We start from the raw sequence: 19139 nt of genomic DNA, 5'->3' as shown, positions 1-19139 counted from the left end.
GCTGATGAAGGAGATGAAGAATTACTTCCCGCCTGAAAAAAAATAGTTAAGAAAATTAAGGTATGTACAGCAATAGAAACAATTTTATGTTTTTCTATTCAAACTCTGAAAAAATGGGAGACATCTTATTTGTCAACAAGACAATATTAGAAAAGTTTAGGATTATTTGCAAGGAGCTAAAAAAGCTACCATTAGTAATACTTCTAAATCACTTTGCACATTGCAAAGCATTGGGCTGTCTACTTAAGTATTTTCAAACTCTTAAAACATAATTTTATTGAACATATTTAGTGAGCACCTACTAAGTGCAAGGTACTGTACCCACTACTGATTAAAACATAACAGTTTTTCTTAAAAGTTGAAGTTAGGGGGCAGCTAGATGGCACAGTGGATAAAGCACCGGCCCTGAATTCAGGAGGACCTGAGTTCAAATCCGGCCTCAGACACTTGACACTTACTAGCTGTGTGACCCTAGGCAAGTCACTTAACCCCAATTGCCTCACCAAAATATTAAAAAAAAAAAGTTGAAGTTAATTTGTGATGATGGTTTCACATAATGCTACTCTCCACCAGCATTCTGGAGAATGAAATCTTGATGTATGCTACATGAACTGTTACCTAATTGAGCAATTATTGTGTAGTTAATAAAGAAGACTGAAATTAATTCTTTGCTAATTGCTTTCTGAAAGCATGAACTTAGCTTAATTCATATTCTGAGACCACAACTGTGTGATATTTTAAATGTGATTTTCCCACTTTTAATTTATTGTTGTTCGTCAGATATCGATGAAACTTTAAAATGAATATACTGCTGGCAAATGCCATTAAGGTGTTGGGGATTGTATGACTAAATGATTCCAAAAGAAGTTAAAAAAGAAGCCAGAAACAAATGATGAGATATTTTTCGCAAGTCTTGAGCTTTATAGAATTATTTGAGATTTTGGTTTTGTTATATTTTTACTGTGATTCACTTAGCAAAAAATACTTCATCATTTATTGCATTGGGCATTTCAGGAATATGTATACCTGAGTATATGCATTTGTCTACCCAAGCTTTTTTCATACATTTTTTTAAATGTATAATGTAAATAAATTGAAGGCTTTCAACAATAGTAAACAAATATGAAATGTACCATCAAAAAAAGGACATTTTGCCTTTCTTGAATTTCTAAAAAGGCAAACATTAATCATTTAAGTTTGATTGAAACAATATCCCAAATATGATTTTACAAAAACAGAGGACATGTTACATTCTGGTAGAAACTTAAATTTTATGTCTCCTTTCTCTATCTTGTTTTTTACAGATATCAACTATGATAAATGTATTGTCCCAGCCTTAGAAGGCTCTATTAGATTGAGCTGTTTAACAGAAACTAAAATGGGTTGTCCTGGGCCCTCTATGAACATGTTTCTATGTCCCAGCCCCACAATGGGATCAACGACATCCATTTGTGACATGGCTTCAGGGAATTGGGAGTGCTGTCTTTGATCACAGAAAAGGTGTTTGGTATTTTCCTGTGTAAAACTGACTGACTGGGACATGGATGAAGCCTATAACTTTGGCCCTTTTTAAATCACTATGCTCCAATCAGTGGAGCTAACTGTCTCAAAGTACAGATTTGATAAAAGAATAATGAACCAGTGAGATAATATGATGAGAAAATCTGGCTCATTGTGTTTTAAATAGATCATTAATGATGAAAACCAGATCCTTCTCTTTCACACTGAAGGATGGCACATTATTTTAATCCTACTTTTCTCAAGTTTCAAAAGAATTTTCTGATTCAGAAATTCGATGAAATGATGTTCAATTTATACCTGATTTTAATTCTAAATTAAAGTTGTAGCCCTCTTTATAAAGTACCATTAGGATGTATTACTTTAGAATTTAGAACATAGAAAACAATGCCATAGGCACTGACTCTGACTTGCAAGTGTTTCTGTTACTTACAGAGGAATGTAACTGAGTTAATACTATTTTTAAAAAAAAATTATTTCATCCTATGTTTGCCTATAACATTTTACTGAGGTGGGCAACAATTATATTTGTTCTTTCGATTAGGACCTAAGGTACAAAACCAATAAGAGAATTATCCCCAAGCCACATAGCTAGTAAAATGGGCAGCAGTATCTGATTTTACTCAGTTCCAAATCTAATGCTTTTCCCACTGAATAGTGTCTAATAATAGGTTGGATTTTCATTGTCCTGGTTTTAAAAATAGGTCTTTTCAACATCCTCTGTCTAATTCAAAAGAATTCTGTAGGAATAACTAGACTGTATCTATGAAATCTTTGAACTCATTCAAAGTCAATTATGACATATTCAGTACAAAAGCACTTTATTTAGAAAATGCTCAAGCATGTGGTCAAACTTTGAGAGACAGAATGTTGAGTTTTTCTTGGAGTGTCCTTAGATGTAAATATAAGAAAGTTCACTACAGCTTCATCTGCACAGTGTTTTATTATTATGTAAATAAAGATATGAAAATAGGAAAAAAAAACTTCCAAAAGTTAGCAATAGGGTTAGTGATGTGGCACAGTGGATAAAGCACCAGCCCTGGATTCAGGAGGATCTGAGTTCAAATCTAGTCTCAGACACTTGACACTTACTAGCTGTGTGACCCTGGGCAAGTCACTTAACCCTTATTGCCCCATGGAAAAAAAAGACCAAAAATAAGATAGCAATAATGTTCAATTCAGTTGTTCGTCACAGGCTTAACCATAAATTGAAGTTACACAGCATCCTCCACAATTCAAATGCTTTTTTCTTGGAATAAGTAGCATGTTAAACATTTATGGAATATGCGGATTAATTGTAGGAAGTAGGATCTTATACCCTGCAGAGGAGAAAGTTTAGGAGGAGGTGGAAGGGAGAGGACCATAATTGTATTTAAACAACCTTATTGAAGAGGCTTCATTCTGACTCCAGAGGGGAGAACTAGGGAAAATGAGGGAAAATTGTGGAGAGTAAAATTTAGGTCTGATGTCATGAAAAAAAAAATCTTCCTAGCAAATAGAACTGTCTGAAAGTGAAAAGGGTTGCCTGGTATGGTCATGACTTATTCTTCAATGAAAGGTCTTTGAGCAAAGTCAAAGTGATTAGTTTTAGATTTGTTGAAGTAGGAGTTCTTGTTTAGATATAGATAAGAATGCATGACCAATGAAGTTCCTTATACCTCTAAAGAAATATTCATAGCTCATGTTTTCATATAGTGCTTTACAATTCAAGAAATGTTTTCTTCCTAGCAATCCTTTGAGATAGGTAGGGTATAGATTATCACCCTAATTTCTCAAATAATGAAACAGGCACTCAGAGAGATGAAGTGTATATTGTAGCTTTACCCAGCTCTTGATTTAATCTTTTCTTCCTCATTCTTCATACCTCTGCCCTCACTAGAATATGACATTTCATAATATTCTGGAGTATCACATCATGAGATAAGACTTGGTCTCATCTCTTCAGTAAATCAACAAGCACTAATTAAGTGGTGCTTTCTGTGTGATGTAATGTAATGCTTGGCATTACATTTAAAGAAAGAATCCTTTTCAAGACAATTTTTTTTCCCAGACTTGAACCTATTTTGTACTTTTCCTTCTCAACCTAAAATCCCTTTCTTACCATTAATTCTGTGTCCTTATATTGGTTACTTCAGATGTTATTTCAATGTGATTAAAGAGTCAGGTAATAGTTTTTCTGATTGGCTAAAATAATTAAGGTTGTTTATTTTGGAAGTGAGGGAGCTAAGATCACTGATAGCTGTGAACTATAAGAAATTATTCATTGATTCATTCAGTTTATATTAACTGAGCCCTGACTATAGCAACAGTGCTGAGCTGTAAACTGGGAAATTCAGAAGAGATAACTCCCACGTATCAAATTACTTTTACAAACAAGCACTTTGAAGAACGGTCATTGTTGAATTGAGTAATGAGGTGGGCTTTAAAGGGTGGGTAGGAATCACTTAAGTAAGGAAAATAGGTGAGGGTCTTCAAGTTAGGGACAGGAAGATGCATAGTCACACAGGCAAGAATAACTGAGGACGGGGGCGGCTAGGTGGTGCAGTGGATAAAGCACCGGCCCTGGATTCAGGAGGACCTGAGTTCAAATCCGGCCTCAGACACTTGACACTTACTAGCTGTGTGACCTTGGGCAAGTCACTTAACCCCAATTGCCTCACCAAAAAAACCAAAAAAACCAAAAACATAAAAAAAAGAATAATTTAGGACTCTTTGAGGGACACAGAGTAAATTAGTTTATCCAAAATGGAGAGATTGCGAGAAGGAAGAGTAGGAGATCCAGGGCAGATTGTGGAGGACCCTGAATCCCAAGCTATGGTTTTCGACTTTGCATTGAGTCATGGGATAGTCGTTGCGTGCTTTTGAGTGAGTGAATTCCTTGATAAATATGGTATTGGGGTTAAAGAAAGGTAATAAGACATATAGAGAAAGCTGCCTGTGGATGCAGGATAATCTAGGGTCAAGGTTGGCTTCTAATACAAATTAACAGTGTGACCATGAACAAGTAACTTAACCTCTCAGTGCTCCCAAACAACTCCTAAATTTGTGAATTGCAGAAAAAGGTCCAGGCAAAGGAGGGAGTAAAACCATTAGTAAGCAGTGCCTTGGAGGAGGGGCAGGGCAAGAAAGGGGTAGGAAGGAGGGGAAGCAGCAATGCTTTGCAGAATGATTAGATTAGGAGGAGGGAAGTAAGAAAGAACAGTTAGGACACCATTGTCAGAGCCTAGATGTGAAGCAGTTAGTGACTGGATTTGGCAAGGCAATTGCAAGGAAAAGGGGAGGCAGATATATTGCCTGTGTGGCAATTAGGTGGCACAGTGGATTGAGCGTGGGCCTTGAGTCAGGAAAATATGAGTTCAAATCTGTGTGACTGCAGACAAGTTACTTGACCCTTGTTTGCCTCAGTTTCCTCATCTATCAAATGGGGATAATAGTAGCACCTACCTCCCAGGGTTGTTTGGAGGATCAAATGAGATTAAAAACTATAGAGAACTAAGCAGAGTGCCTGACACATAGTAGATGCTATGTAAATGTTAGCTATTATTCTGTCTGGCTTCAGACACTTGCTAGCTGTGTTACCATGGACAGGACACTTAACTCCTCTTTGCAAAAGACGATTTATAGCAGCACCTACATCCTTGGGTTGCAGGGATCAAATGAATGAAAACAGCAAGATGCCTGGCACAAAGTAAGCACTATATAAATATTAGTTGTTATAATTATTCATATTAATTTGTGTATATTGAAAGAAGAATCAAGAAGACTTAGAAAAGGCAAAAATAAACATGACCATGATTTCAGGCATCATTGCTCTATATAGAGAGTTAGGAGTGGGGCTTATCTTTAAGCATGTAAATGTGAAGTGGGAACAAGACTAGTGTAAAGTATTAGACATGCAGAAATGAAGCCCAGGAGAGAGAAGAGAACTATAGAAACTGATTGCTGCTATCCACACGAAAGTAATAACAATTGCGATTAACAATGCAGGGTTTGCAAAGCACCTTCCCTGAAACAGCCCAGAGGAGCAGGAAGTGTTAGTCTTATTTTCCCCAAATTTTCCCCAATAGAAAGAGAAGAACTCCATAAGGGAGGGAGAATATAAGAAGAGCTCAGGGTTCAGGATCAAGGCCAGAGCTGTGGGCACCAGCAGGCCCAGTAAAGAGTCTAGAGAGTAGAGAGAATATGAGGAGAGCGGGATGCAGTAGATAGAAATAGTATGGTGCAGTGTCCCAAAGACTAAGGGAAAAGATGAGGTCAGTAGTATCTAATGCAGTAGCAAACTTAAGGGAAATGAGAACTCTGAAAAATGTTGTTGAGGAAAGAACAAATGGATAGGGGTTTAAATTGTAGAAAGGAAGAATTTTTAGACATTTTTTTAAAACCTTCCTTTTATATAAAGGCTTTAAAAAAAACTACATCATCTAAGGGGACTTTCTGGACATTTTAAAGAATTGGGTTGATATAAATTAATAGACCAGGAGAGATTACTGTGAGGAGTGAGCAGGGAAGGCTTCAAGGGGGATTTGAAAAATTATTTGGGTTTTGAATGTTGGGTAAGAGATTGTTAGAGAAGATAGGGGTGAACAATATGTAATAGGGAGTCATCAAAAGATTCTGAGGAAGTGAGTAATTTAATCTAAGCAACTGAGTGGTTTAGACATAATTCTACTTGGAAAAGAGGAAAAAGTTAAAGTATCTAAAGAGTGGTCCCTATCAATAGACTGAACCAGTGTTTATCTTTAAATCACAGCAATAAAAACAGATTGTATTGGTATAGTGCTTCAAAAAATGAATCCGTTCTCCTCAGGTTTCTTTTGCATTATGTTACCAAAAATGCATTATTTCATCCAGTATGACTTCTTTATGAGATGGGTATTAAAAGTATCATTGTCCTCCTGTTACATATAGGTAAAGTGAGGCTGAGGTCAACTGATTTGGAAGGGCATGAAACCAATAAACTTGGAGTTGATGCTTAAACCCAGATGAAGTGAATTTTATACCAAGGTTGCCTCCCTGTTGATATCTGCTGCATATAATGGAGATCTTTACATGCTTCATTTTTTTTCCTAATGATAGGGGGGAAGTCAGAAGGGAGACTCCATCCCTGGAATCCTATTGAAAAGGAAAGCACTAAAAATATTATTTAATATTTCTAATTTATGTTCTGCTACTTACCTTTTTTCTTAATTTGTTGAAATTTCCAAAGATAAGTTACAAGTATGCTGGTTGTGTTTAGTTTGATGTGCTAATTTAGTTATAGTTAAATACCGCTTATAAACAACTGTCAAGGTTGAGTTTAGTGGATGCCGTGGTTCACATTTAGATTATATGTCATTTTCCCTTTGACCCTCAGATTCTGTTAACTTCAGAAAGTACATTTAAAGGTACATAGAACTATCTTCAGGAGTAATCACTCCAGCAAAACAATTTGGAAATACCCCTAGGGGAATCAGTATGACTGTTTAGGCAGCAAAAATAACTGATAACATGTCAAGCTTTTAAGTAAATGTCTTAATGGAGTTGACCTCATGCTAACAACACTGTCAGGTCTGTTGCTGATGCTTTCCTGTTCTTCTATATGCAGAGAATTTGGATGGAGAGACCCCGAACTTCCCGAAGTGATCCAGATGCTGCAACATCAATTCCCTTCTGTGCAGTCAAATGCTGCAGCCTATTTACAACATCTCTGTTTTGGAGACAATAAAATTAAAGCAGAGGTAAGACTGACTTGTTTGTGTTGTGTTGTTGTTTTTTTACCCCTTTCAGATTTATATCTACTTTGGATTATTTATCTTCATTGTAAAGGGGATAGTTAAGAGTACATTTTATGAATTTAAATTACTAAGTGAAGCTTTGCCTGTATTTAAACCTTAATGTCTCACCTGATTGTTAATTTTTTCCTTTTCCATAGTTTATTAAGAAAATCAATATAACTAAGAGTAACAAATATGTTCTATTTGACAAATCAGATTTTAATCACTAAGTGCTATTACACTTTTCATCTCTACAGCTACTTCTAAGGAAACTGAGGCAATTAGGTGGTGCAGTGGCTAGAGCACTGGACCCTGAGTTAGGATGACATGAGTTCAGAATCTTCCTCAGATACTTCCTTAGACACTCAGATGCCTGACCTTGGGCAAATCACTTAACTTCTTTCTGCTTCAGTTTCAATTGTAAAACGGGGATAATAATAGCTTTACTTCACTGAGTTTTTGTCAAAATCAAATGAAAGATTTTTAAGACACCCAGTACAGTGTCTGAAACACAGTAGGTACTTAACAAATGCATGTTTCTTTCTCCTTCCTCTTCTTTATGAGCATTTTTGGTCCAAGAAGATTAGGAACTTGAAGTAATCATTCACCTATCTGTACTCTAGATAAGTACTTTGGAAAAGATGTCAAAGACTTTAATGAATATAGCAATAATATCTCCTATTAAGGAATCATTTTTGTAACTATAATGTAAACCATTTCAAACTGACCGGTTCTTTGGCAATATGTCTAATAGGCAACAGTATATTTGAAAATTGGCTTTGCTAACATTCCTTACCCATGGCAAGACTTTTGAAAACAAAAAGATCAGTAGACAAAATATTTTCTCTCCTTCGTTTTTAGAAAGATTCTTAATTCTACAGCACATAAGCTGTTTTGAGGATAAATCCAAATTATTTGGGGAATGAAGATATAATTATAGCTTATTATAGATTTTGCTACCAAGCACTAGATTGTATGTAATCTTGCTTCTTTTCATCTTTTTGCTGTCTCTGTTCCTTTGGGTCTGCAGAAATACTTATTCTGTACTAACTCTTGTTAGGTAAGACATAGTCTCTGTACAGGGTAGTAGAATATTGCCCATTTCAGATCAATTTCTTAATACAAAAACTAAATCTACAACTCCAACTCTATCAATAACCTAACAAGATGATGGTTTAGCCCTATTTTAAAGGGTCCTGTTTCCCTTTACATCCTGAGTTCATTGATGGAAATTATCATGACCATTGGCATTAAAGGGACAGGTAAAACATTTACTGTAATCATTTAGGTTATGGTCTTATATAAAATCTGATTTATGGAATAAAGACAATTTTTAGCTTCCTTTAGAAGTCATAAATGCATCAACTTCCCCCCCCCCCCCTTTGAGCCAGATGTGTGATTTGATTTATTTAGGGAATTCCCTTATAACTGTGAGTCAGAGTTGCCTTTGGTACTGGATCATTAAAAGGATTGTCTATTGTATCAGAGACAGCATTTGAACCCACCTTTTGTAGGGGGTGAATCTAGAAGCAATTACCTACTGTTATCATTTAGGTGATGCTTACTTCATGGAGGAATTGCATCTAAATCAGGGATACGATGGCATGCAAAGATTAGGAAACAGTCCTTGTCCTGGATAATATTTCCTATTGATAACAATAATAATAATAGATGGCCAGCTTCCCAACACTCCCAGGATATGAAATAGGCAGTGCTTTCTGGATCATTTGGGAGAGGAAAAACAAGGCAGAGGGCTCCCCATTAACAAAAATCAGAAGGAAGTGCTAATGAGCAGTGGAATTAGAGACAGCATTAGATGAAGAAGTGAAAGGCATGAATAATGTACTGACTGAATAATTTAGAGTTTCTTGTAGAAAGAACGGCCTCTGATAGGTATTGGACACAAACCTATTATGTAGAGACATAGCATCTTACAGTTATGTTCTGAGAGTCCAAGCCCTTAGTAATTTGTTCTCCCTTTGAGACTGATGGTTGCCTGTCATGTTTTCATACACACATATTGATTTTTGTAATTACCCATTGTCCAAATACAAATTTCTCAAGCATTATTCTTTCTGGATTTACTCAGCATGCTAGTCTATCTGTCACATCTTATTGAATTGATTTAGTCTCTCCATCTACATTTCATTAGAGATATTGACTTTGTTCACACAATGGATAAGCCATTGTGCATCAGACAGAATTAATTCTTCTATACTTAGGATATCTTAAATCATATTTTTCTTATGACTTATTAAGGTACTTTTGACATTCAGTTCTCCTAAACTGGAGCTAGTTGTTTGTTTGTTTTCAGAATGATGCCAGTGCTGCTATATTTTTGGAAAGAACTTAGGTAGGCTTTACCTATGCCTCACATCTAGGAAGATCTCACTTATAGTACCTTTCAAGACCCATTTTTTTTCAAAGAGGTTTTTTTTTATTGTTTTGCTTTCCCTCTGACTCTTCTTAAACAACAACAACAACAACAACAAAATAGGTGTTGAAGAATGAGGATTCCCAAAAGTCTTAGTATAGTCTTAAGATGCAATATCTTCAGAAGTTTAAGTGCAGCCAATTTACAAAAAAAAAAAAAAAATCAGTTTAAAGTTTATTTAAATTTATTTCTGACTTATTGGTTTTGTGAATCTTGAATAATAAATTTTTATTTTTAATTTTAATTGTAAGTAGCCAGAGCCAGCTAGGTGGATAAAGCACCAGTCCTGGATTCAGGAGGACCTGAGTTCAAATCCGGCCTCAGATACTTGACACTTACTAGCTGTGTGACCCTAGGCAAGTCACTTAACCCTCATTGCCTGGCCAAAAAAAAATTGTAAGTAGCCAAGGACACCTTGTAATTTTGCATTGTGTGGAAGATAGTTTCCTTATAACATTTTCTCAACCACTGAGATAGAGGATGTTCTCTTTGCTTGGCCATCTCAGTCGCTAGACTTTTTCTTTTGTCCATGTATGTATGAAAAGTTCATTCTTTGAATGATCTTAAGGCTAGAATTACAACTGCAGTTCTTTCAGTCACTGCACAGTAGCTGATGAAAGTTTTTACAAAGTTCAAAAATTGCCAAGAGTGGTGGTTATGTTGAAATATATCAGTATTTTAACATTTCAAATAATTTAACTTTTAGTTGTTTCTGCAAGTTTATAACTTTTATATTTCTGAAGATATATGTGTGTGTGAATACATATACATATGCACACTACCCTATGACTTTTGAGACTGCATACACATATGCATATATTAATTATTCAGTCATATACACACATATATATATACACACATATATATGGCTAACTAGTTCATTATTATGTTTATCTTTCATTTTATTCCTTAAAATTGAATTATGATATTAAATAAATAAGCACTGATTCCAGGTTTGAGGGGATTTGTTTTGTTAGGGTTTTTTTCACTCCTTTTGGCAAGATAGACAAATACACTGTTTTCCAAAATGATGCCTTCCCAAGTGTTGGGTTGGTTCTTCAATGGAGGCATTGTGGAAAAAAGTCAGAGGACATGGGTTCATATGCCATCTTTAATGCTGGGGCTAGATGTCTCCTGAGACAAATTCTAACACTAATCCATGATCTTAAGACCTTTTACAGGACATCATCAATGAAAAAGGTGAACATTCTTCTGCCCATGATCTCATATTTTGAATATTCCTTCCATTACAGAATGCAATCTGTCTATAGCTTCTTGTCCATTTCCTTCTGTAAATGATCTGAGGACTGCCTGGCTAAATGCTGGAGGCTTTGCTCTGGTTCTTTTTATATTTCATGGGTATCAGTGTAGCACATGAGATTAGATCAATAAATTAACTATAAGGATAGAGCTCTGTACTTACAAGGCAATTTTTCTGCATGATCTGATTTGATTCTCACAACAACCTGTAAAGGTAAAGTATACATTGATGTATGTTACAGATGAAGAAACCGCCTTATGTAGGTTAAATTACTTCATGGAAGTTATCTAGATATAAAGGGGCTGACCTAAGACTCAGTTGCAGGTCTTCTGCATCTAGGCCTACTGTTATTTCCACTACATTATTGAAACAATAAAGGGAACATATTTTTAAGTTTTAAATGGACTCAATCTACCCTTTTTAATAAGGATATAATATCTCTTTTTAAAAAAATCTAAATTTCTGGTGGAAAGCCACTAAGTAAAAAGGATGCAATTTTGCCATTTCATATTGTAATTCCATTTTTTCCAAAATGGAGCATGATAGGTAGCCATCAGCCATAAAGATAGAAAAAGTTTCAAAGACCTGGGTCCTGATAACTACATCTTGTTATATGGAAAATTAGTTTCAACTCTCAAACCCCAAATAATGTTCATTTCCTATAATAGTGTAAAAATATGAAATAAAAAGGAATTATTGCATTTGTAGCCTCTTTCAGAACTCTTATCCCAATTCTGATCTGAACTTTTTATCCCATTATATTCTTATTCTTTATCTTCCCAAATACCTTGGGAAACATATAAATGCAATACAAATACACACACACACACACATACACCAGGGATTTTTTTCCCCCTCTCTTTGCCTATCGGCTCAAAAAGTTTGATGGAACAAACTTTTACATTCATCATAGAATTACAGACTAAATCTGATTCTATAGCTGAATTAAATTATATTGTTTTTTTAATTGCTTTCCTACATAGTTGTGCATAATGTAGTATTCTAAATGCTGTATTTTTATGTAATCTTCAATATTTTTCTATCACTTGTGGCAACAGGGAAATGGGATTCTTTCTCTAGCTTTTGTGCTTACCCTCAATTTCTTTTTTTTTTTAATTCAATTTTATTTTCAGGTTTGTATTTTTTTTCCTCCCACCTCCCACTCATTAAGAAAATCAGAAAATCAAAAATTGCTACTAACACATATAATCAAGGAAACAAATTCCTTTATTGTCCATATTTAACACACAAACCTGCACACATCTATATGTTGTGGATGAGTATATATATATATATATATATATATATATATATATATATATATATATATATATATATATATATATATATATATACACACATACATACACACACATGTGTGTGTGTATGTATGCCTATATTATGTATGTATGCATATGTGTGTCTACACTCTTAGCTTATCACTTCTATATCTGGTGGAGGATCTGATAGAATTTTGGTTGGTTGTAGTGTTGATCAGAGTTCCTAAGTCTTTCAAAGTTCTTTGTCATTAAATATTATTACAGTATAGGTTGTTCTTCTGGCTCTATTTGCTTCATATCAGTTCATACAAATCTTTCCAGGCTTTTCAGAAACCATTCCCTTCATCATTTTTTTTACAGCATAATAGCATTTCATCACATTCATTTACCATAACTTGTACAACCATTCCTCAATTGATAGACATTCTGTTTCCAATTCTTTGTCCCTATGAAAAGAGCTGATAAAAATATTTTTGTACATATGTGTTCTTTTCCTCTTTCTTTGATTTCTTTGGGCTACAGACTTAGGAGAGGTATTTCTGGGTCAAAGGGTATGCATAGCTTAATACCTTTTGAGCCATAGTTCCCAAATTCCTTTCAGAATGACTGGACCAGTTGAGTTCCACAAACTAGGTAGATTGATGTGTCTATTTTCCCATAGTCCCAATAGCATTTGTCATTTTCCATTTTTGTCAGCTTAGCCCATATGCTATGTGTGAGGTATTACATAATAGTTGTTTTAATTTGCATTTCTTGGATTTTTAGCAATTTGGAGTAAATTTTTTTTCACGTGGCTACTGATAGCCTCTTCCTCTGAAACCTATTCATATCCTTTGATCATTTAGCAATTGGGGAATGGTTCTTATTTGTACACATTTGGATCAGTTCCCTACATGTCTTAAATGAGACCTTTATCAGAGAAACTTGTTGCAAAGATGTTCTTCTCGATTTCCTTCTTTTCTTCTTATTTAAGCAGAATTTATTTTGCTTATCCATAAACTTTAAATTTTATATAATCAAAATTTTCTATTTTAAGTTCTGTAAATCTCTCTCTCTTACTTGGTCATGAACTCTTCTCCTATCTGTAGATCTGAGAGGTAATTTATTCCCTGCTCCTTTAATGTGTTTATCATGTCACCTTTTATATCTAAACCAAGTACCCATTTCGAGCATATCTTGGCATGCAATGTGTGATGTTGGTCTATGCCGAATTTTTGCCCGACTGCTTTCCGATATTCCCAATTGTTTCTCTTGAATAGTGAGTTCTTGTCCCATTGCTGTGATGTTTGTCTTTATCAAACATTAGGCTACTATGCTTATATGTTCCTGTATATACTCAATCTGTTCTACTGATTACCACCTGTACTTACTACCAAATATCAATTTGTTTATTAAGTATGGCTTTGTGGCATAGTTAGATATAGGGAACTCCTAAGGCCCCTTCCTTCCTCATTTTTGTTTTCAGGTATTCCCTCAATATTCATGACCTTTTATTCCTACAGATGAATTTTTTTTCTAGCTCTCTAAAGTGATCTTTTGGTAGTTTGATTGGTATGGGACTGAATAAGTAAATGAATTTAGTTTGTATTGTCATTTTTATTATATTAGCATTATATTAGTATAGTCATTTTTATTATATTTTATTATATTAGTCATTTTATTACATACTCATGAGCAGTTACCATTTCTTCAAATATTTAGATCTGATTTTGTGTAGGGAGTTGTAATTGTGTTCATATAATTCCTGTGTTTGTCTTTTCAGATAGACTTCCAAGTATTTTATAATACATGTAGTTACTTTAAATGAAACTTTTCTTTGTATCTCTTCCTGATGGATTTTGTTGGTAATACACAGAAATGATAATGCTTTGCTGAAGTGTTTAATGTTTGATTCGTTTCAATTACTTTTTTGCTAGTTGACTCTCTAGGGTTCTCTAGGTAAACCACTGTATTATCTCCAAATGCGCTAATTTTGTTTCCTCTTTTCCTATGTTTATTTGCTCTATTTCTTTTTATTTTACTGCTTTAGCACGATAGGATTAAATTAATTAATAATGGTGATAATAGACTTTCTAGCTTTACCTCTGACCTTATTGGAAAGACCCCTAGTCATCCTCATTACAAATAATGTTGGTTCTTAGTTTTAGATACATACTACTTATGCTACTAAGATAAAGCTTCATTTATTCCTCACCCTCACTTTCCAAAGTGTTTTTTCATTGCAGACTGCATAGTTAAAGAACTTCAAAGTTAGCAGCTCAGGACCCAGGAAGATAAACCAACATTGAAAGGGAGGTTTGGTTTTGCTTTAGTTTTAATGGGAAAGTCACAAGATAATTGTGGAGTCAAGGGAAAAAAAAAAAAAAAACAGCAACCCAAAGAGGACAGTTTAGGTTTTTAGTTAGAAAGGTAAAAGGTAATTGACAAGCAAATGTGTAATTTTCAAGGTTGTAGACGATTAACCCTCATAAGCAATGTTGCATTTGGGAGGTCCAAAAAGGTAGAATGAAACGGAAAAATACCCTTTGGTATTGGTGCCAAGTAAGCAGTACTCAACAATGGGAGGGGAAGCATGGTTGAAGCGAGTTTACGTGAGAGGTGGAATCTAGAAGTTATACTACAAGTATCCATTCAAGAGGGATAATGATGCAGCTGCCCAGAAAGAAAGAGCTATACAGCAGTTGCTTGAGAGAACAGACAGCTTAAAGATTGGTTTCTGAACTTGTAATATAGATCAATTTTAATTCTGATGCTGAAAGTGACAGGGAGATGGTGGTATCAATGGGGAAAGCCAGAGTTTTTAGTAGTTAAGAATAAGTTGGATTTGGGGCATCATCTTTCACTTTTCCCTTCTCTATCTAACACTGCAACCAACTTTTGCAAACAATTGGCAAGTCCTTTCTATTCTATCTTGACCACATCTCTAAACCTTCACTTTCTCTCCAATTTCCCACAATATTTAAGCCTTCCTCAGGGCTATTTAAATTTCCTAATTAATCTCCCTTCCTCTAGGCTCTGCCCCTCACTTTTCTAATGAATCCTTTGCATTGCTGCCAAAATAATCTTCCAAAAGGACTAGTTTGACTGTATTTCCCCTGTTCCAAAGCTTCAGTGCTTCCCCATTGCCTCTGGAATAAAGTGCAAATTCCTCAGCCTGACATTTAAGGCCCTCCTTAAATTGACCTCAACCTACCTTAACAGCTTTATTTCATATTGGGTCCCTTCACTTACTCTACTTTCCATTTAGATTGAAAGATAAGTCATTCCCTAGAATCGTCATACTATCTCCTACCTCCATGCATTTGAAAAAGTCACACTGCAGGCTTAGAATGCACCTTGCTTATCTGCACCTTTCAGATTTCTTCTCCTTCTCCTCCTCCTCCTTCTCCTCCTCCTCCTCCTCCCCCTCCCCCCCACGCCCCTGCTGCTGCTTAACTGGTGGTGAAGAATACTTGAAGATAAAATAGAATGCTAAATGTCAAAGAATACTTGCTATGGTCTTTTAGTTCCTCCTTCCTCACCACACCCCCTAACCACAATAGTAATGTAAACAAATCATCCTAAAAAATTAACTCTTGATATTGTCATTCCAAATCTCTAGGCAAAGAGATTCTATAGCTATTTCCATTATCAGTCACTATAAGCAGATTATCCATAATGTCCAGTGTAAAATTTCCCATTGGGAGAATTGAGCATTTGTCCACTCCTGCACCCTCACCTTTTATATACCACTGTTTCTTCCTCAGTATTGTCTCTCAACCTGCTGTTTGTTGTGTGTCATTTGTCCACTCTGCTACAAAGTGTATACATTATCTCTAAAAAACTGCTTCCCTTCTGAGGACTTATCTCCCTGTCTCATAGGAAACAGAAATCTTTTAAATTTGTAGTGGAAGGGTTTCAATGACAATGTACTTTTCCCATCAATGAGCAGGGAAGTGAAGCTTCCTTCTCTTCTTCACTCTACCTCCTTTGGTTCGCCCGTCTCCTTTCCAATGCCTTCCCAAATACAGACATTCATATGTACCATTCCAGGGGAGTAGAGCTGCCCACTAGGCAGTTGGTTGGTTCAGTGGATAGAGTGCTGGGCCTGGAAGGCCCAGGAAGTCAGGAAGACTCATCTTCCTGAGTTCAAATCTGGCCTCAGACACTTATTAGCTGTGTGACTCTAGGTGAGTCACTTCACCCTGTTTGCCTCAATTTCCTTATCTGTAAAATGAGCTGGAGAAGGAAATGGCAAAAAGCTTTAGTCTCTCTACTAAGAAAATTCCAGTTGAGTCTACAAAGTGTTGGACAGGCTGACAAACTACTGAAAAACAACAATAACAACAGAGCTGCCCGCTCCTGCTGATACTTTCCTGAATCGATGTTTATCTCTCTCTTTTTGCCCTATATGTTTCTGGTCCTTTTCATAGGTAAGAATGGGATTGACTGAGGGGGGAAACTCATCCATAGTTGTGATTGTTCTGCCCAGCAAGAAGCACACTATAAAACTTCTGCCACCCTGCCTTCATTTTGAGCAGGATAAATCAGTCTGATATCTTGACTTTGCCTAGCGTAAGAGGTTTCATAATCCAGTAATTTTTAGAAACTGAGCATCTTTGAAATCTGTAGAATGCCAAAAGTCAAGTAGTGAGAAAAATGTTTTCAATCCAGCTATAGATAGATTTGCATCTTGGATTTAAAAAGAGAAGTATTAATGGAATTAATATGTCAGTTTTCTATATTTTGCATCTGCTGTGGTACTTCATTCTTTAAAACTATAAATGGTCATTCTGTGCATTTTGCTCATAAAAATGTGTAAAGAACAGCAACACCCAAACCTGATAATTACTTTCTTAGGAAATATTACCAGGTATCCCAAGCAATTGGCATATATTTTGTAAAAAGGTATATTTAAATGATACAATACAACACAGGGCAAAACTGAACATTTTAAATCCTTGACTCTCAAAAGTCACATTCTTAGAAGGACAATACTTTTTTTTTTTTTTTTTGGAGGGGGAATAGGGGTTAAGTGACTTGCCCAGGGTCACACAGCTAGTAAGTGTCAAGTGTCTGAGGCCGGATTTGAACTCAGGTCCTCCTGAATCCAGGGCCAGTACTTTATCCACCACACCACCTAGTTGCCCCATAACTTTTATATTTATATAACACTATACAGTATAGGGCAAAACTGAACATTTTAAATCCTTCACTCAAAAGTCATGCTCTGAAGTCAGGCCTACCCAGCCAGCTTCTACTACAATTAAGAAGAGAGTTCTCATTTACTTATATCTAATATAAATTCACTGTCAAAGTGATTTTTCTAAATCACAGATCAGGCCATATCATGCCCCTACTCAGTCAACTCCATTTCATCCATATTGCCTCTAAAACATAACATAAACTCCTCTATTTAGATTTTTAAATCCTTCACAGCCTCACCCCATTCTGTCTTCCTAACCTCCATACATTACTCCCTCTTCCATGCTCCATGATCCAATTAAATCGGCTTTCCTCAGTTCTTCACACAAGAAACTCCCCCTCCTGTCTCCCTGCACTTGAACTGGCCATACCCCATGCCTTGAGTGCATTCCTTCCTCCCTTCAGTCTCAGAGAATCCCTCTCTTCCTTTCAGACATAGCTCAAGCATTGCCTTTTCTCATCCCCCCCCAGCTGTTGGTTCCCTCCCTTGCAAACTACCTTTTAGTGAAATACTTTGTATGTATTCTAAAAAGAATGTGGTCCTTGAGCTTAATATAGAATACAAAAAATTTCAAAGGACACCAATTATATTGAAATATAATTATCAAAATATATTTTTTTAAGTTCACCAAGATTAGAATAAGAGGTCCCTGTTCTAGTCCCATCTTAAATACTTTGGTCATTATTAAGGATAGGAAATTTTTTCATATTTGATAATCTGTTGCATCTGTGGATGTGTTTCACCATCAATAAGCCTATTCTCTAAGATAAATAACCGCAATGCCTTAAACAAATATTCAAATAACATATTCAGTTTGTTAAATCATTTTGATTTCTCCATTGTAAGAGCTCTTCAAATTCTTCATGTGGATCCCCCAAATAATATACCGTATTTTAACAAAAGCCTGGTAGGTTCCAGCTACAGAAGTAGGATTCATTAGGATCAAAAGGCTTGAAGTAACCCCAGAGATCATCTAATTTGATGCCTGCATTCCAGATGAGGAAATGGGTCTAGAAAGATAAAATTACTCCCCAGAGCTAGGAAGAGCCAGAATTTGAACATAGCTCCTTTTATTTAATTCAATGCTCTTTTTTTTTTTTTTTAGTGAGGCAATTGGGGTTAAGTGACTTGCCCAGGGTCACACAGCTAGTAAGCGTTATGTGTCTGAGTCTGGATTTGAACTCAGGTACTCCTGACTCCAGGGCCAGTGCTCTATCCACTGCGCCACCTAGCTGCCCCAATTCAATGCTCTTTTAAGTATAAAGAAATTAGTTTGCTCTACTCACTCCTCTTCAGAGAGTACATAATATTTTTCTCCTTTATAAAAAAAAATAATAGCAAGAAGGTTACTAGCAGTTGTCTTTCATTTCTACTATATTCATGCTGCTTCTATTGAATTAATCCTCTTCAAGTAAATTATTCTACACTTGTTCTTTATAAACTTTATTTTCTTCAGTTCTAACTACTTTTTTGAGTTTTTCAAGGATACTTTTCATTCTCTAATCCCTAACTCCCAGTCCAGCATTGACCAGAGATTTAATGAACTCCATCAAAAGAACCAATAATAAGAATGTTTACTAGCATAAATCACAGACATTATTAAGTTCAGGAAGTTCATACAGCTAGATGTTCCCTAAATTGACTTATTCAGAGGCTGTTATGCATATTTTAAACATGATATATTTTAAGCATATGATCTTTCCTATGA

General features: G+C 35.5%; 1 protein-coding gene across 7 annotated transcripts in view; it reads left to right on the top strand.

Moving 5' to 3' along the window:
- CTNND2 (catenin delta 2) overlaps window positions 1-19139 on the top strand; it is a 1127657-nt gene that overhangs the window by 800612 nt on the left and 307906 nt on the right. For all 7 annotated transcript variants that reach the window (XM_043973915.1, XM_043973925.1, XM_043973939.1 and 4 more), the window contains one exon: window positions 7103-7235. In XM_043973915.1, the coding sequence (XP_043829850.1) occupies window positions 7103-7235 (133 nt within the window). The remainder of the gene's footprint in view (window positions 1-7102; window positions 7236-19139) is intronic.

This window comes from Dromiciops gliroides, chromosome 1 (assembly GCF_019393635.1).
Source record: "Dromiciops gliroides isolate mDroGli1 chromosome 1, mDroGli1.pri, whole genome shotgun sequence".
Lineage (NCBI taxonomy): Eukaryota > Metazoa > Chordata > Mammalia > Microbiotheria > Microbiotheriidae > Dromiciops > Dromiciops gliroides.
Note: the sequence above shows the minus strand (reverse complement) of the source record. Positions and strands in the feature narration are given on the sequence as shown.